Below are 20,104 nucleotides of genomic sequence, written 5' to 3'. Positions count from 1 at the left end.
CTCTATGGCTTGGAAACGGGGATGAGCATCGCCCCCTAGAGTTGGACATGACTGGACTAAATGTCAAGGGGAACCTTTACCTTTACCTAGCTTATCCAAGGTCACACAGGCTGTCTTTTCTACTGCAAGGCACAGTGGGGAACTGAAGCCTAGGCCCCAAGCTCCGCCGCCAGGTAGCCAGTTTCCCTGTTCTGAACAGCCTGAATAATCTAGCCACTCTAGTACACAGCAGGCACTTCCAGATGTCATTCGTTTGCAAATCCCACTATACTTCACCACTCTATGCTGACAGTAACATCTGAAAAACTGCAGTTTGCCCATCCCATCTTAAAATAACAGCTTTGAATGCTGGTCTGTGAAGTGCAATTTAAAATATTTATCAGAAGTGCAATTTAAAAAACATCATCTAGAGAGGCATTTCAGATGTCACTGGTATGTCCAAAGGAGGGATGGGTAGCTTGTAGCCCTATCCCAACCCACATAGCTGCTGGACAGTATCTCTTGTCATCCTTGCCACTGGCCAAAGCTGATAGCAGCCAGTTATTATCTAGAGGGTCCTAGGTCCCACGATCCTGGTTTAAAGACTTTTCAACAGAGCACGGACAGAGTTCCTACTCCTGTCCTCTGAAGATGCCAGCCACAGAGACTGGCGAAATGTCAGGAAGAACAACCATCAGAACATGGCCAAAGAGCCCGAAAAACCCACAACAACCATCACTTTTCAAAATACTCTCAAGTCATACAGCAACCTATATTTGAATGCTTTCTTAGGTTCAAGAGTGACTTGTATAAGACTAAGTGGTTTGCTGTTTAAGAAACAAAAAGTCAACTTGAACCTGTTGTACTTTGCATCCTGGGCCAAGAAAAGAACCTGCTTAATACTGATGGAAAATTCAATTTCAACATTAAGTAACAGATAAAATTTATTTCACTAGATCCATTGTTAGCTGCTATCTATCTGCAATAGTTTTTCATTAGCAAACAGATGAAGTTCCTGCTCAAGCTAATAGAACACGATAGATATCATTCAAAAGAAGCAGTTGCACAAAACAAAAAACATTTAATAAAGATGTACATAAAACATTAGTCAATTTAATATAATAATGCACAAACACACTTAAATTATTAAATCCAATCTTCATATGGCTACTATACAACCACCTTATACCTGTTTGAAAGGACTGGAAACTCATCTTGTTCCAGATCACAAATACATATACAGGGTTAGATTCTTCTGCAAACAGAAGGGCTTCTGCTCACAGACAAGACTGCGCAGGCTCCCTGGGCAAACAGAGAGTGAGTAATTTTCACCGATTCTCCCTTAAGCCCAACCATGCTGTTTCAAAGGATAACTACAACCCTTCAGAGCAGCTCTTTCAAGGTAAAAATCACTTCTTTTTTGTTATCTAGCAAAAACATGAAAGAAGTTCCAATCTCTAGAACATGGAATCCAACCCCTTGTTTGTAAAATTAGAAAACAGCATGTTTTGTATAGTTGTTGCACAAAAGATTTCAAGAATATATAGCTGAAAGAGTATGCTCTCTTGAATATCTGCTCACTCCTTTTCATGCTCCAACATCAGAAGTGGTTGCTTTATATCTATAGGAATACAGCTTGTTGTCTGCTCCACCACTCAACAGCAACTACAATGAGGAGAAAATAAATCTTATTATAGTGCAACATAAATAATCACTTGTTTCACAATCTCAACACAGATGAGAAACACAAACAAAGAGTACCATATAGAATTTTCTAGTTTTTATTTTATGATCCATCTTTAAGTACAAGTGATTTTTCCCCCCTTCGGGTGGTTTACTTTATTTTATTTTTTGGCCAATTGTGTCTCTATGTGTTTTGTTTTTTGGGGTGGGTTTTTTGGTGCCAGGTATGTGTGTTTGGGCCACCTAATGTTCAGGAGCAGAAACTTCATGATGCTGAAGGATATTATTTAAATCCATAATACAGAAATGCTATAAAGAAAAAGGTGTTACTAGATGTTTTTGCAAAATCACTTCTTTCAACACAGTTTAAAAATAAACTACCTTTACTGTTGTCGTACATAATTAAAATCATTTATTTTAAATTTAAATGTATTAGAGAAATATTTCATTTCATGTAACATTTCATGTTAAGCCTCAGAATTGCCCTCAGTTCCAATCCCATTCCATCTGTTTTTGAATAAGAAATTCTTACCCCTGTTTCTGTCCATTCCACACACAAAACCTTGTCTTCGTGTGCAGCCAAGTCATAGAGGGGAGCCTTGCAACTGATGAGACACAGATATTGAAGAAAGTCATGTTACTCATATTACACGAAAATCAAACTATCTTGATGGCAAAATGCTGGAATAAGTTATTACGTTTCTTCAGAACAAACTTCCCCATCAGAGTTTGTCATTTAAAAAAAAATTAGAATTCCTCAAGAACATGTGGCCTTACTTTAAAATTTTGCACATTGCTTGACTCCAGCCGCTTCAGGAATTTAATAAATAATCCTCGTTCTGAGGTCAAACCATTAGAAAATGGGGTTATACTACTACAGTGGTGCCTCGCTAGACAGTTGTCCCGCTTTACGAAGAAATCACTTTACGAAGAAATCGCTTTACGATGGTTTTTTGCGATCGATTTACCCATCACAAAACAATGGTTCCAATGGGGCTTTTTCGCACTACGATCACCGGCGTCCACTTTAGAGCACTTCGGAGGCTTTACCTGCACAGTCAGGAAAAGCTTCCGAAGTGCTCTAAAGCGGGCACGGGTGGTTTGGGGGCACCCCCGCCAGGGCTCTGATGGTGCAAGAGAAGCCATCAGAACCCTGGCAGGGGTGCCCCAAAACCACCTGCGCCCACTTTAGAGCACTTTGGAGGCTTTTCCTGCAAAGGCAGAAAAAGCCTCCAAAGTGCTCTAAAGCGGGCGGGGGTGGTTTTGGGGCACCCCACCAGGGCTCTGATGGTGCAGGGGAAGCCATCAGAACCCTGGCAGGGGTGCCCCGAAACCACACGCCCTAGCTTTGGGGGTCCTCTGGGGCTTACCTTGCACCATGGGAGGACTCGCGCGGGTCCCTCTGCGCAGCGATCGTCATTTGCAGAGGCTTGTCTGAAACCAATTTTAAAGTTCCCACCTCTTCCTCCAGCCTGCGGCAAGCCTCAGAAGGGAAAAATGCAGGAAAAGCCTCCAAAGTGCTCTAAAGCAGGCACGGGTGGTTTCAGGGCACCTCCGCCAGGGTTCTGATGGCTTCTCCTGCACCATCAGAGCCCTGGCAGGGGTGCCCCAAAACCACCCGCGCCTGCTTTAGAGCATTTTGGAGGCTTTTCCTGCACCATCAGAGGACTGGTGGGGGACCTCCAAAGCTGATGATCGCAGGGAGGGGACCCCCCACCAGTCCTCCCATGGTGCTTCCCCAGCTCCCTACCCCTTAAGTTCCTTTTTTTAAAAAAAATTCCCCTAGGAATGCATTAATTAATTTTCAATGCATTGCTATGGGAAATTTGGTTTCGCAAGACGATGTTTTTGCAAGACAGCGATTTCCGTGGAACGGATTAACCTCATCTTGCGAGACACCACTGTATATGCACTAATGATACAACAATGTTTCATAAAATGGAAACAGTAAGTATTTTTTCTGTTTGCGTGTTATTCAGTGACTTGCAGGATATGCAACCAACAACGAAACCACAAGATTTAAGTTTACCTCCTTGTGTCCCAAAGTTTGACAATGTTGTCTAAAGAACCTGAGACGAGCTGTTGTTCATGTGTCGGTGACCACTTCACTGATGTCACCCAGCCAGTATGTGAGGTAAGAGAAAGTAGCACCAAAGAACCATCTGAAATAAAACAGATAAGACTTAGTAGCCACAACTGATGAAGAGGCACATCACTCATTTATCATTTGTAAGCCTACTGTAGAGGTCACATACTGCATACAGAAACCACCAATGGTTAACATTTTGTTGACAGCATTGCCACAAAGGAAGTTAAAAATAAACAAAATGCTATGGTACATAAGACAGGTTCCACTCTTTAGTGTCCCTAGTTTATCTGGGTGGGAAGTAGACAGTGGCAGAAATCTTGTTGTTTAGCATAGTAAGTCACAACTAGAGTAGAACTGAAAGGAATTTATGGAGGAGCTCCCTCATCAAATCCTCACTGATTCAGTGCACCTAACTCTTGTTGTGACTTACTACATTAAGCAACAGGATTTCACTCATTTCTTTGGCAGGAGAGATGTTGCCAAAAATACAGCCCCCATTCAATACAACAGGCCTGTTGATCTCCTTTTCAGATGTTCCACAAAACTCTGCTGCTCATATTATTCATTGCACAACTACATCACTCATGAAATGAATTGTTTGATTTGATATGGTTCCTAAAAAGAAAGAAGCATGGCAGTGATATTATAAACAATAAAAGACAGAACATCCATAGGCTAGCAGTGGGAACATAGAAAATTGCCTTACACCAAGTCAAATTATTTGACCATCTAGGCCAGTATCACTTACTTAGCTGTGGCAAACCTTTGGCCTTCCAGATATTTTGGTCTAAGACTCTCAGAAGCCCCAGCCAACATGATCAGTCGCAAGGGATTGTGAGAGATTATTATCAGTTATCTATACACTGGAGTGGTTTCCTATTCCCTTCCTCTGGGGCATCCTGGAAATCTGCAGCTTGCCCAAGGCCACACAAGGCCACCCACTGGCTCTTCTCCCTAGAGGCACAGTGAGGAAATTGGCTCCACAGCCAGTTATCTAAACCAGTGGTCTCCAACCTTGGGCCTCCAGATGTTCTTGGACTACAACTTCCAGAAGCCTTCACCACCACCTCTGCTGGCCAGGATTTCTGGGAGTTGAAGTCCAAGAACATCTGAAGGCCCAAGGTTGGGGACCACTGATCTAAACCACTGAACTAGCCAACCAGATTTAAAATGGCTCATGTCAATTGAAAAAACAAAACAATTTTATTTATTTTTAGAATGGTCGCCCCCTTTTTTATTTTGGAAAAAAAAACACCAGGCTGCAGAGGCTGGAATATTGATCCTCAAAAAAGACCTTTTAAAAGGGAAAAACAGTAACTTTGCTATAAATTGAACATGCATGTAACAGGCTTACCAAGAAGAGCATTGCAAAATAGATACTTTGTTGAAGTTTCATAGGGGAAGGGAGATGTTTGGAAGGTGATTAAAGATCACAGAAACAGTCAAAATACAGGTTTTCTTTGAAGAGTAAAGAAACCCCAGGTTTCCTTTAAAGGAAGTGATGGAGCAACACTCTTCCTGACAGGTGGTGGGGCAGGGGGGCATTTTGCCAGATATCTTCAGAGAATTAGCACACTTTTGAAAGGCATGTCCAACACATTTTTGCATTACAAAAGCACAAGGCAGTTGTGTTTGTCCCAGCCCTGAGTACTTACAGTACGCATTCTCTCAGGATTTCTAAGCTCCTGATACAAGCCTTCCAAGGGGAAATCAGCCCCAGGTTTGGGGCAATATAAGCTTTTGACCCTGTCAGTCAGGACCCAATAAGCTGACTCTCAGGAAAAGAACTTTTTAATTCCTTCCTGGCCAAATAGGTATTAGTGCTAGGAAAGGATTTCTGTGCCTGATTGTAAAAAAAATATTTTAAAAACAGAGTATTCAGTAGCTGTGAAACTACTGGTTTTTTTTGCTTTGTGGCTGGCAGTGGTCTTACTCTATGTTAGCAAAGCTTTGGTGTCAATATCCCATCACAGTCTTAACCATTCCACATGTTTTGTTGCTATATAATTGTTTGGCAATTAAAAACAAAAACAAAACTCCAGAGATGTTATATGTCACCAAATCACTTCTGATGTGTGATGACTACATGAGTTAATGACCTCATTAATAATTCTGCTCAAATTTTGCAAACCAACAGCATCTCATGTCAGGTTGTTCTCTATTCCTACTGCTCCCCTTCCAAGAAATATTATCTTTTCCATTAAGTTCTGCTCTGGCTTTAACAGTTGCGGATTCCTTTATTGAGATGATGTGTCTCATGCTAGGTTTTCCTCTCATCCTACTGCCCCCCTCCTTTTCCCAGCAGTATTGATTTTTTTCTGGTCAGTTTATTCATCTTTGTTCTAGTGAGAGTTCAGGCTTGACTTGACAGAGTACCCACTTTTCTGTGTTTCTAGCTGTCTGTGATATTGGTAAGACTCTCCTCCAATGCTACACTTCAAATGAGTGGATCCTCCCCTCCTCCCTGGATCTTTCTTCACTGTTTTTTAGATAGTGTGGATGATTTTGACCTTGGTTCCCTGTGACAATATTTGCTCAGTTCAAGCCCTCCTTTTCCCCCCAAAAGGTGAGAGGACATGTTTTGGAAAATATGCACACAATGTATTTGGAAATTATAAGATAGCTTCCTGGTCTGTGTTCTGCAGAGCACACACAGCAGCATTAGTTTACCTGAGAGATTAAAAGGTGTGGATGTTTCTCTACTGTATGTGTTGCACTTCCTCATACAACTTGCTTCACTTCTTCATTAAGTTCAAAATAGTCTTTCAAAATATTTTGGCACAGAGGAACTGCAGCCACATCCCAGTTATTTTTGCTTCTGTCCTCTCCCAGCAACCATAGTACAGATCATGTGCTCATTTTCTGAAATTCTCTAGCATTGGGTAATTTTATATGAGGGAAGTTTCTGTTGGAATTTGTTGTGTGTGTATATGTAAACTTCTGTTACAAAAAGGCAGGAAATTTAATTCTTTTCAAAACCTCCAGTTTATGAATGTGGAATATTGTACTTCTATATCCATGATTCAAAATGCCAGGACATGGCCCCATACTGCTGCACAATATCATACTCACATTGCCAGAAAGAAAAAGGATACCAAGCTTTACATAGCAAATGAACTATGACAACACCAATGGCAGCAGTCAAGATGGTCTACAAGATACCTTTTTGTACTTACTACCATTCACACTTATTGAAAAACAGCATTAGCAATTTCTTTGAGTTTGCATAAAATGTGGTTAACTGTTGAAAAAAGGATTCAGCTTCTTGGATTTCCCCCTGCTTGCTGTCTCTCTGTGAATGGCGCAGCAATATCAGGCCATTTCCTGGCATTTTGAATGGTGGATACAGAAGCACAATGTCCCACATTCATAAACTGGAGGGTTGTTGTTGTTTTTTTTTTTTTTGAAGAACTGAATAAAATGTATTAAACCAACATTGTAACCATTAAAGAATATGCAACATTATCTCATTCCCACACACTTTAACTCACCTTTGGTCCGAGGATCCCATAATCTAATGTGTCTGTCAGTGCTTCCAGAGGCTAGGCGTCGACACAGTGGGGAGTAGGATATAGAATTAAACACTTTGTTTCCAGTCTACGTAAGAGTAAAAGGAGTAGTCAGTAACAAACTGTTCTTTAGCTTTTACACAAATCTTCTGTTGAAAAAACATTAAACAACAATCTGAGAAGCAATCAAGTTAATTGGCACACTCACCAAAGTTGATTTGAGCCCTCCTGTTTCAACATCCCATATCTTTATGGTGTGGTCCCAAGAAGCACTGCAAATTTCATCAGTATCTGACCAAAGTACAGAAGATACTGATTCTGTATGACCAGAGAGAGTTGCAATAGGAGTCTAGACGTGAAAAATAAACATTGAGAGGTTGAGCTATCGGGAATATTTCATTTTGTGAAACAAATCTGAGCCCTTCTAAGCTATAATACTATACATACTCAGTGGCTGAACTCCTGTTGCAGTTACACAAGCAACATAACTTTTAGATAAGAATTGACGCAAGTTAAGAAATCTATGTAGGAATTACAAGTTACATGCTGAGTTGCATGGCTCGGTATGCAAAAGATTTCTTAACTTATAGCAATTCACTTCCAAAAGTTACTGTATTTGTATTAACTGCCCAATAATACAATAATGGCTGAAATCTAGCAATGTAATTTATACCAAATATGGTTGATGCCATCAGCTGTGGCTGTTTTTCAAAAATTAAAGACTTTAGAACCCAACCTCTGAAAGTCCTAAGGTTTCCTTGGGATCCCTTTCATCTTGCAAGAGCCTTTGAAGGCCCCCGGGAGGGAGTCTTTAATTTCCAAAAATCACCACCACTGGGACGATATTACTACTGGCAGTAATTTTCAGAAGTTGCTGATCTCCACTCATTACAATGTAATTCTATATAATCCAGTTTTGTCTTACTCTTGTTAGTCCCAGCTGCTCCGTTTTCTGTTTTTTTCTTGGCCTATTTGCCACTTCCTCCATTTCCATTTCATCCTGTTCATCTGTAGGCACTGTAATTAAAGTAAGATTATGGACCATAATTCTTATAATAGTTAGTCTCACATTGCCACAAATATGGCTTCTACTGAAAACTATTTATCTGGCTAAATTCTAACAAAGCTGAAACTAAAATAAGTGATTAACTCTACTTTGAAATGTTGAGGCCCAGTGTTATCATGTAGCGTATTAACTCATTCTTCACAGATCAAGTACTTAGACTCTTAAACATTCTATATCTGGAATTCAAAACAAACATAATTCTTCAGATATTCTAGAATACAATTTATTTAGCTTCGGCCAACATGGGCAAAAGTTAAAAAAAGTTAGGAATTTTAGTCCACAATATCTGGAAAGACCCAGATCTGAGAAGTGAGGTGGATTACATTTTTTAAAGGATTTTGTTGATGGTTTAAACTTTAAAAAATCCTTTAAAATCATTTAAAAATTGTAATCATTATTTAAATCAATTTGATTTTTCTCCAAATATCTAAAGATACAGTATTTCTCGGGTGTAGTTGTACATGGACCCACAAGAATTTACCTGGATGTTAAATATATTGCTTTATGAATTCCATTCTCACGTTAAGTGTGATCCATAAGCACAGCTATTTGAAAGTTTAAATACCAGAGGAGGCAGGACAGGGAAGCTGAGACACTGCCTCAGAATGGACACTTGCTGGAGGGGGCACAGTGTTCAACCACTAAACACCAGTTGCAGTGGTAAATGAACTGGACTGAATTGCTGGTTTGTGCCTATCTCTAGATGAGATATTAGTTGAACCCAGCCACTATTATAGTCAGTCAAAGTATTTCTCCCAAAACTCACTACTGCCATGGGCAGATCGCATTATAAACACACTACAACCAGCAAAAATATGTGCATTTGCATGTCATTTTACTCTTGCACTTTGGGTTCATGAGAACATGCTTGTGCATTGTAAAAGGCCTAAGAGACAGGGTAAAGGCATAAAAGTAACTTAAGGTGGCTGAAGAGTTCTCTTACCTGCAGACCAGATTTTTAGCATCTTATCCCAGGATCCACTGCAAAACTAAAAAAAAAGCACACTTTTCAAGTAAAAGTGATATAACCTATTTTGTTATCCTTTGTAAACAGTATGCTTCTCTCAAGTGTGATTCGGAATAGGCCTGACTCAAATGCATTAATTTGGTCCAGATATGACTCCAGCCTGAACAAGGCTACTGAGGTATGAACCAGACTGGAATTAAATCTGAGGAAGCTCCTCCCTACTGTCCAGATAGACCTTTGGTGAAGATGTCACAACAAGGAATATCAATTGTAACTGGAGTGTACAGAAATACAATTGCCAATGCTTCTTTATGTCATTGGATAGTCATGGAATAAATCCAAAGGAGTCCCTAACTTGTCTAAGGGTTCTGCTGCCGTGCTGGCTTCCCAATGCCACCTTGCTTCACCTATCAGTACATTTGGAAAGAGGATGAGGCTGGTGACAGTGATGGGTGGTTCTAAGTCTAGCTCACTATGAATTAGGCTGAAACTATAGAGAGCCCTAGGCCAGATTTACACTGACCTCAGGGGGCAAATTCATGTCCCACATTTTTTAAATTGGTGCTATCACTGAAGATTAGCAAGATCAATCAACACAATACAGTGGTGCTTCGACTTACGAATGTCCCAACTTACGACCATTTCGAGTCACGACCAGCTCCGGACGCAAAATTTTGCTTCAACTTGCGACCGGAGCTTCGAGTTACAACCGGAAAAAAGGTGGAGAAAAAAGCGGGGAATTCAAATGTACTAACCGTTGGTCAGCAAAGAGGCTGCTTCTTTGTACCTCTTTCACCCCAACAGTTAGAGAGTATGCGTCGGAGGAGGCTTCGGACTGCCTGGTGCTGCTTTCTGCTTCTGAGTGAGTACATACAGGGTTTTTACAGGGTGGGTTTGGGCTTGGGGGGTTATGTTTCTGTGCTGTGATTTTTTTGTGTGTGTTTGTTTTTTCAGCCCTAGCGTGTTCCAATGGGGCTTGCTGTGTTTTTTTTGTGTGTGATTATTTCTTTCGGCCCCAGCACGTTCCAATGGGGCTTGCTGTATTGGGTTTTTGTGTGATTTTTTGCATTGTTTTTTGTTTTGCTTTTTGGTGATTTTTTTCCGCCCCCAATGTGTTCCGATGGGGGTTGCAGTGTTTTGTGTGTGTGTGTGTGTGTGTGTGTGTGAGAGAGAGAGAGAGAGAGAGAGAGAGAGAGAGAGAGAGAGAGAGAGAGAGAGAGAGAGAGAGAGAGAGATTTTTTCTGGTCGGAATGGATAAATGACTTTTCAATGCATTCCTATAGGAAATGGTGCTTCGACTTACGACCATTTCGAGTTACGTCCATCTTTCCGGAGTGGGTTAAGTTTGTAAGTCGAGGCACCACTGTATGTGATGAGAAACCTTCTAGAAACTGTACATAGGATGTTTTTTAGTTTCATGATGGAAGAAAACGGAGATATAAATTTATGTAATAAGGAAATATGGGTGCATTCAGCACCATTCTCAAGCTCTCTGCAATGAGTTCTCACAAACTCCCAAATACATGCACTTTAATGAACCTTCAGGACCCAACTGCAACCCTGTTATTGCTGCAACAACAAGAAAGGCTGACAAGGAGTCATAGAAATGCATGATTTAGAAAGCACTTTTCTCAGCCTCCAACAGCATTCACAAACGATCATCAACATTTTCACCCAATAATTGTTCTTTTACTTAAAACAAAAACAAACAAACAAAAAAACCCAAAACAGCTTTCAAAAAATTGAAAGAGAAAGAGAGCCCACGTTTGAGTTTTACATCTCTGAGTGCTTTAGATAGCAGTGCAGATCATGGGCCAACTGCAAGAGTCAGCACAAGCTGTCAAGTTACCAGGAGATGGGGCAATGTTTTGGTTTTAATGTTCAAAAATTGCAGCAGAGTGTAAAAGGCTCCCCAACCCTGCTTTTTCAAAAAGTGAGTTGGGAACAAGGTAGGAGAAGGCCTGCAACTCACTTTAGTCCTTGAGCCATCCACAGCTACAGATTCCACGCTCCCTGCATGCCCTCTGCAGCAGTGAAGAGCCTTCGTTTTGTTCTTTTCCACATTCCATTCCCACAACAAGATTGTCTGATCCATAGACGCACTAAGCAGCAAGCAGGACAAACTGTCTGGGAGAAAAAGGGGACAAATATTCATACAGGAGAGCTTTCTAAGCCATTCAGTACAAGGGCTGCTCATGAACTAGGATAGGGGTTCAAATCTTCCCTTGGCCAGGAATAATCTTGGGCCAGTCACAAACCCTCAGGCAATCCTATCTCAAGAGGTTGTTGCAAAGATCAAAACACTTTAAGCTTTTGGAAGAAAAATAGAATACAAATGTAATAAATGAACAAACAATAATCTTAGAACTGCAGAGCTGGAAAGGACCCTAGGGATCATTGAGTCCAGCTCCTGTCAAGGAGGCACAGTGGGGGGAATTGAACTCCCAACCTCTGGCTCTCTGCAGCCAGATGCCTTAAACCACTGAGCTATCCAGCAGTTCAGTAGCAAGGAGAGAACTCTGGTCTGAGGTGGTTGTCAGGTTTCATCCACTAAAATGCCCCCTCCAACTGCTTCACAAAACACTGACGAACTGGCATACGATTTTTTTTAATGTAGCTCAGAGCAGAGGTGAGCAATCGCTCAGGATTCATGAGCCAATTATCTGCCGTGTGTAGGCACCATCTACAAAAAGTTAAATTATGTTTGGTTTCCTTAAAAATCCTTTGGGGAAAAGAAGATGTACTGGAAACAGAGTGAGGCTCTATCTTCTTTCAAAGGAGACAGCCACAACTTCCATAACCCTCATGTCTTTTTCTGGCTGGTTTCCCCCCTACACCAGTATGTGTATTTGGGAAGGCCCTGGTGCCTAGAAACTGGGCAGGTAGACCACATGCATCCCATGTGTTGCTCACATCTGGCTTACCCAGTATGATAGCTGGAAATATATAAATGTACAGATTTCCAGTTCAATAAGATTTATTCAGGAATTGTTTGCATGAAAGAGCAACTAACTAACTCCAAGGTAATACAGGGCTTCCTGGACCATTTTGTATTACAGTGGTGCCTCGCTAGACAATGATAATCCGTTCCACTGAAATCGCTGTTTAGCGAAATCATTGTCTAGCGAAAAGCATTTCCCCATTGGAATGCATAGAAACCTGTTTAATGCGTTCCAATGGGGAGGAATAGTCGTTGTCTAGCGAAGATTGGCCATAGGAAAGCCGCTTTGCGAACCGCTGATCAGCTGTTTAAATAGCTGTCTTGCGAAGCTTAGGTCCCGAAAACACCCATTTTGCGAGCGTGAAGGGAGCTGTCAAATTCGTCGTCTAGCGAAAATTGGTTTGAGAAGCAGGGACCAAACATTGTCCAGCGAAATTCCCTCATAGGAATTACTGTTTTTCGAATCGCTATAGCGATTGCAAAAAGTCAATGTCTAGCAAAAAAACTGTCATGCGGGGTAACTGTCTAGTGAGGCACCACTGTAATTTAGGGATAACATCTTTACCAGAGAGCAGTTGTTGTTTTAATTCCTGGAGACTCCTCACACAATTTAGACTCCTGGGAAGTAAGGGTTCTAAATTGTATGCAAAGCCTCCACACCTAAAGTAAAAGTCCCCCCCCCCCGCAGCAGTTACTCTGTAATACCTGAAGGGTTGGAAGCAGCTAGATGACTTTAAAGGGCAGGGTTGATTATCTGGCCTTGCTATTTCTTCCACTTGAGCAACATCTAAGTGGGGCTAGTATAGTCCAGTGAAATGTGGATGAGACTTAGACATTGATGGCATTGATGTTTTGTTCCAGAAGAAGCGGAACATATAATAGTAACAATTGTAAAGGAGGGATTTCAAGTACATTCAAGGACTAATTTAGTTCTGAGAGACAATTTTTGTAATGAGCAAAAGTGGTAAAATTTGGTTGTTTTTTTTTTTAAGTAACCCCATTACTAACAAATGTACTGAAGGTCAATCTACTTGAACACAATTTTTGGCTGGAAAGCTTGCCGGGGAAACCATGTTAGCCCAACCCATAAGCTCAAAATGAAATCCACCTACCTTTTTTTACCCAGGCCACATCTTTTACCACATCTGCATGCCCAGCAATTGTCATGATGGGTTTGCCTTCCACTGACCAGATCCGAGAAGTCTGATCATAAGAACCTGTCAAGATCCTACGGAATTCAGAAGCAGAGAATTGGGTGAAATCTCACAGCTCTTTGTGAGACAGTTTCTTTTTATTTATTTATTTATTTATTTATTTATTGAACTTATATGCCGCCCATTTAGACATAGTCTACTCTGGGCGGCTCACAAACTCCTCTAGGAGTTTTAGGTTCTCTTGTTTAATTAACAACTGAATGTAAAAATGATGTGAGAATGTAATGCCCGCATATTTGCTTTGATCCATTATTTTCAATCTGTGGGCAGAAATGATCTCACCCACTTATGGAAATTGATGTATTTCCCAGAGGAGGGGGCTACACCTGCCAATTTTTTCTCTCATCTGCAGGCTCTAGCTCCCCCTTTTCCCACTGTTCCAGAGTGTCTCTCAAGCCTGTGGAGATTTGTGGTGACACAACAGGCTAAATGGCAGGCAGAGATCAACAAATATACAAGGATTTCAACACAGATGTCTGCTTGTGTATAGGTAAGCTGTAACACATAGAAGAATCCTCTTGAAGGAGTGGGAAAGCATTGTGAGTACACCTGGGTGTTCCTTGAGCAATGGTGTGCCACCAGCAAATCCTTCACTTCCAGAAACGTTGCACCGAAACAGCACCAAATCCATCCATTTCATGGATACCGGCTCCTGGACAATGGCTGAAGTCAAGGAAAAGTTTCTACACACATCTCAAGCTCTGACAGCTTCTTGTCAAAAATAGTCTGATTGTCTTGACATTTTGATTGGTTTTTGATTTTTGCCTATATTTCATGGGTCCCTGATTTTGAATTGTGCAACGGTCCGATACAAAGAAAGAAAGAAAGAATACAGACACACGTGTACACACAAAGAAAAGGAGAGCAAAAAACTTAAAAACCATTGAACATCAGACGCTTACCATTCCTCTGTAGCTTCAATAGAACTGATCCAATCATCATGCAGCATGCATTCTTCCGGCTGAGGCGCTGTGTACTTCTCCACATATTCTATTTCTACTACATCTTCCTAAGCACATATAAACAAAGCTACTAAGTAAAAGTGTTTCCAAATAAATGTGTTTAGGATTCAGTCATGGACATTTTAACCCCCTACCCTCCTCCAGTTCATTTCTTAGAAACTCTGGCCAGAACTCAACAGGGAACTCCCACTGCTGGAGCCACATCCATTAGTGGAACTGTGGAACTATCTTCTCTCTCCACGGCAGCCTTCATGCCTTCCCCAAATCTGCCTTAGGTGTTTGGGAAACTTCAGAGGAACAAAGATGGGTGCAGGAGCTGACAGGAGGAAAGCTCTGTCATTCTGACAGTTGGCCAGTGGCACAATACTGGAGACAGCTACTGAATTCTTTAAAATCCCACCCAAATGACTTACTGTTGAGATATTCTCTGTTTCCATATGTCTGACCAGGGGCATACGCAAGAACTGTCCCTTGACAAGAAAGTCGAATTCCACATATTTGTGGCCCTCTAAAGACAAACAAACCAGAAATGACAAACTGCATGCCTTAAATCATACCATCAAAAGTGGCAACATACATTTTAACAGACTTCCAAAATGAAACTGAGTGTTTAGTGTGCGAACATTCTTCAGTTATTTAGATTTTAGAAATGTCAAATGGCATTAAAATTATCAAACTTTACAAAGAACATTTGTCAAGAAAAAAAAGTATTAGGGAAAAATAATCCTTAGTTCTTATTAGCAAAGAAGAGTCATGCTTTACTTCCCAAACAAGGAGTACAAGTATCATTAAGAGATTTGGCAGGTGCTGTCTTTTGACCGTATTATACCACACAAGCCCTTCACACAATACATAACATCACTGATTGCTTTGTTATTAGAACTCCTAAAATTGCCCCAATACTGGATTCCGGCAACTGCAATCCAAAAACAAGCAACATTTCTCATGTATAGATTCCATATTCATAGCCCTGGCTTTCTCTGGACATGTCATGAGGCCAGTGATAAGCTGACCTTATTGCAGACTGCTCAGAGTTTTTCCACAGACAGAGACATACCATTTTTAGCTTCCAGCAATTTGTTGATAAGGTTACTAAGGTCAGCAACTTCAGAAACAGCTGGGACAGAAAAAGGCACATCATCTACTGTGTATCTGTGGGGAGAAAAATACCATATTTTTTCCATTTATAAGACGACTGAACGTATAAGATGACCCCCCCCTTTTCTAACCCCAAATTAGAAAAAGCCGGGATCAAAGAGCTCCCTTTTTGCTAAGCCCCGTGCCTTGGCAAACGGCAAGGAAAGCAGCTGTCAAAGTGACTGCCGCTTTTCCTTGCCTTTTGAGAAGGCAATGAGCTTAGCAAAAAGGCTGGGAGCAATGCAAAAGGCAGCTGAAAGAGCTGCCTTCCGTGTATAAGACGACCCTCAATTTATTCTCAAATTATTTAAGGAAAAGGCGTCATTTTATACGCAGAAAAATACGGTAGTCAAATGGCTAGAAACAGATGAAAGCTGACTTCTTCAATACTGCATAGAATTTAAGCGATCTACCGCCAGCAGTAGCACCAGTGGTGAAGTGGCACCAGGGCTCCCAGAGTCAAAGCCTGGAGTTCTAAGTAGTGAGGACTATCATATCATCTGCCTCCACAACTTGGCTTTCTCTGGGTTTACCCATAAACCTCAGAGTACCTGGAGCAGGAATTTATTTTTCCAACAACAGGATACTGTTGCAACCAATCCTGCCATGATGCAAGATATCCAGGAAAGTTTGGACTTGTGTGGGAATTCACTTTAGGGGGAAAAACGTGTTCCTTATTCATTGATATGAAATGATACAGCAGCCTAAATTTCTAAATTCTCCTGGATAGTTTAACAGTTTAAACATCTGACTGGGGAGCCAAAGGTTGTGAGTTCTATTCCCCACTGCGCCTCCTTGACGGAGACTGGATTCAATGATCCATAGGGTCCCTTCCATCTCTGCAGTTTTAAGGCTATTATTATTACTAAATGGGTGGGATGGGGGTTGGTTAAGACAACGTCCATGATGGGTGCCTATATTTCCAAACTTATCACTCCATGGCTGCTTCCCAGCGAAAGTCAAAAGAAGTATTGGCCTTTTAATTCAGTGCTTAACAAATTAATTAGCTGTCCCGAAAAGCGTCAGGAGGACCAAAACGCCATAAAAAGCTGAGAAGCAGCAGCAGACTTGCAGGATCCAAGTTTCAGCTACAGGATGAGAGCCCCAACACGTAACAGCTGAAGATGATATCATCCCAGTCCTGTTACGTTGAGGCCAAAAGGACCTCCCGGTTCCCATTAAACCCGAACTAAGCAGAACCCACTTTCTTTCTTGCGCCCATTAAAAACGAGCGTAACCTGGGAAGTTAAGTCCCTACGACGAGTTCTAGCCATGCCTCCGGTTCCCCGGTCATTCCTCGTCCGCACTTACTTGGTGTCATTGGTGAAGAAACGAGCCTGGAGCTGCGCCATGGTTAATGCCGGGGATCTTTAACAGCAGAAATCCGGCGCCCAGGAATCTCCCGGCCTCCCCACGATCGATCCGTCCTTAGAGCCCCACGTGGCTGATCGCCGCCGCCGTCTTCTTTTCGCAAGACCAATGGATAGCTCGGCAACTGTTTAGTAAGGTCTGGTCTTCCAGCTAAACAGAGCAGCGAGCTCTCGCTTTTTCCTCACTTCCCCTCGTCTTCGTTCCTATGCACAAGGGTGGCCAATCGATTACGAAAGTAATCGATTACATTTCCTTGCCGCCGCCCCCTTGGTATTCATATCCTTTCTACCTTGTGCTGTATCTGGTTATTCCGACGCGGACGAATTCGTGTTGCAGTAGCACGTCTGGTTCGCTCTTGCGTGTTTGTTAGGAGAGATTCGTCACAGAGCAGGCTGATGGATGGGCTGTTTTAAGCTCGATTTTTTTAAAAGTTGAATTGCAGGATTGTTGTCGGTAGACTTGTACAAACGTGATCTGAGATATGCCTACTCTGAAGTAAATCCGATGAAGTTCAATGGATTGGAGCTTACTTCCTAGTAAGCTGCGGGATGCCATCCACTCTTCTTGGAGCTACCCTTACTAAATGTAGTAGGACTTTTGCTCCCAAGTGAACAATTTCGTACTTGGCGGCAGGGAGTAATAAAGATGGAATGATGATGTTGTTGTTGTTGTTGTTGTTGTTTTATTATTATTATTATTATTATTATTATTATTATTATTATTATTATTATTATTATTATTATTATTATTATTATTATTATTATTATTATTTTGCAGTTGTTTCCATGATGGAGACTTGTGGTTATTTAAAAAGTGTGTTCAGAACGTGCAGACAGTGTGGGAAGTTGGATGATTTAATTCTATGCTAGCGGAGACTGTTTTGTTTGTTTGTTTGTTTGTTTTTTGTCAATGCCCTTCAAGACTTCTCTGAGAGAGAATAGCTTTCTATTATGGCATGCATGTGCAGCCTTTACATTTTACTACAGACTGCACATTAAAACGTCAGCGGGATCATGCGCACGTCGAAGCCCACTCATTTTAGAGGGTGGGCGTAACAATGCTTCGAACTGTATAAATTCCCAAAACAATACCCCGAAGAAAACCCTATGGGGCCCGATGTGGAACATACTCCCGCACCGGTATGCAGACGATCGAAGCCTTAACCGGCTGTCCTGCCTTTAGCAGCCCAAATATTCACCATGGCAAAGGGGGTCACCCTTATTCTGTGAAATGTAGAGGAAATAACGCGAGGAGAGTAATGTAAACCGCCCACAGTTATCGCTCCGGCTGATGCTGGAGTACAGTTTCAGGACGTACGTCGCGGATTCATATTTTGCAATTTTCGAGAGGCGACTCCGGTTCCTTCCTCCATATGTTTTTCTAATGCTACAGCTGAACCAGCTTCGGTTCCCGATTTGGGGGCATAGAATCCGACATGTGCGGGGCAGGAACATTACTGAAACCATATGGCTATCAAGCATTCATATGTCTCTAAACATTTCTTCATCAATCCCCTTTTCATTTTCTGTCCAAGAATTTTATCTTTGCATTTTTAAAAAAATTCTGATTTTGCATCTTATTGAATACTTAATATCTCGTTTCTGACATGCATATAAAATAATTTTCATATTGATTAATGAAACATTTCAATTTTGGGAGTTGTTTAGAACTACTTGGAAGAAAACAGGATGAGAACTGAATTTCTAAACACTTTTTCTTGCAATATGCTTATAAGCGTGGATATTTGAGCTGCACAAATGTCTCTTGGATTAGAATATATTAATAATATTAATAAATATTAAATTGGCGTTTATGAGAAATAACATTGATTTTTTAAGCTGCTACAAGTTTCTCCTCGATTTTGCTGCCATCATGTATGCACTAACCTCATGGAAATTTCCAGTCAATTTAAGGGAGCTTATTTCTAAGTAGAGATTTATATGTTTGCATTTACCAATTGGAGACTGATTAAAACCTGTCATTTTGGAAAAAGCACACTTTTATTTAGAACAACTGAAGAAGGCCCAAGTCAAAACATCTTGCTATCTCTCTCTCTCTCTTTTTTATTAGTCATTCTGCTGTATTGTTTGTTTATTTAAAACATTTTTGCTCCACATTTCTCCTTAAATACGACCCATGGTGGCTTACATAATTAAAAATACTGTACAGTATTTTTTTAAAAAATAGTAAATCTACAAATATTAAAACATAGATATTAAAAACCGTAAAATCAATACTAAATGCACGTGTAAAAAGCAACAAGCCATAACAATCCATTTCAAAACCTGTCTCAGATAGCTAGTTATTAAGGAATAGTCTCCCTAAAGAGAAAGGACTTCATATGCCTATGGAAGGACAGCAAAGATGGGGCCCATCCAGCCTCTTGCGGGAGGGAATTCCAAAGTCTGGGAGCAGTGACAGAGGAGAGCCTCTCCTGTGTCTTCCCCAAACACACCTGTGAAGGTGGTGAGACTGAGAGGAAGGCCTCCCCTGATTATCTTAACACCTGGTCCGTGTCATAAACAGAGACATAGTCCTTGAGATAGCTTGGACCCAATCCATTTATAGTGAAAACCACCACTTTGAATTGTGCTTAGAACTGGATCAACATCCTGTGGAGCTACTGTAATGGGCTTATGTGATCCCTGTAACCACCCCCATTTAACAATCTTGTTATGTCCCATCATAAAGTGCCCATGGTGGGGAGATATGATAGCACTTTTCAAATACATACTTGAAAGGCTTGTGGAGGGTCAGGATCTGTTCTTGATAATCTGAGAAAGCAAGACACATAACAATGGGCTCAAGTTACCGGAAGAAAGATTTTAGTTGAATATCAGGAAAAACTTTCTAACTGTTAAAGCAGTATGACAATGGAACCAGTGACCTTGGGAAGTGGTGAGCACTCCAATACTGGAGGCATTGAAGAGACACTGAGACAACCACCTGGTGGATATCCTTCGATTTGCATTACTGCATTGAAGAAGGGGTTGGACTCAAAGGCCTTATAGGACCCTTCCAACTTGTTCTATGATTCTATGATCAAGTCACTTCCAAGTTATAGTGACCTTGAAGAATTAATGACCTCTGAAAGGTCTTGTCATTAACAGCTCTGTTCACCTCTTGCACACTTAAGACCTCTGGTTCGCTTACTGAGTCAATCCATCTCATATACATAAGTCTTCC

At 41.1% G+C, this 20,104-nt stretch overlaps 1 protein-coding gene across 1 annotated transcript; it reads right to left on the bottom strand.

Annotated features, from left to right (window-relative positions):
• Window positions 1–1,040: 1,040 nt before the first annotated feature.
• WDR12 (WD repeat domain 12) lies at window positions 1,041–17,221 on the bottom strand. Its single transcript, XM_020810354.3, has 13 exons — window positions 16,859–17,221; window positions 15,468–15,562; window positions 14,824–14,918; window positions 14,351–14,457; window positions 13,347–13,462; window positions 11,266–11,420; window positions 9,270–9,315; window positions 8,186–8,277; window positions 7,469–7,609; window positions 7,243–7,348; window positions 3,692–3,824; window positions 2,195–2,267; window positions 1,041–1,644 (listed from the first exon to the last, which is right to left on the bottom strand). The coding sequence occupies exons 1-13, from the start codon at window positions 16,897–16,899 to the stop codon at window positions 1,567–1,569; spliced, it is 1,278 nt and encodes a 425-aa protein (XP_020666013.1). The 5' UTR covers window positions 16,900–17,221; the 3' UTR covers window positions 1,041–1,566.
• Between the last annotated feature and the right edge of the window lie 2,883 nt (window positions 17,222–20,104).

Source organism: Pogona vitticeps, chromosome 1 (assembly GCF_051106095.1).
Source record: "Pogona vitticeps strain Pit_001003342236 chromosome 1, PviZW2.1, whole genome shotgun sequence".
Classification (NCBI taxonomy): Eukaryota; Metazoa; Chordata; class Lepidosauria; order Squamata; family Agamidae; genus Pogona; species Pogona vitticeps.
Note: the sequence above shows the minus strand (reverse complement) of the source record. Positions and strands in the feature narration are given on the sequence as shown.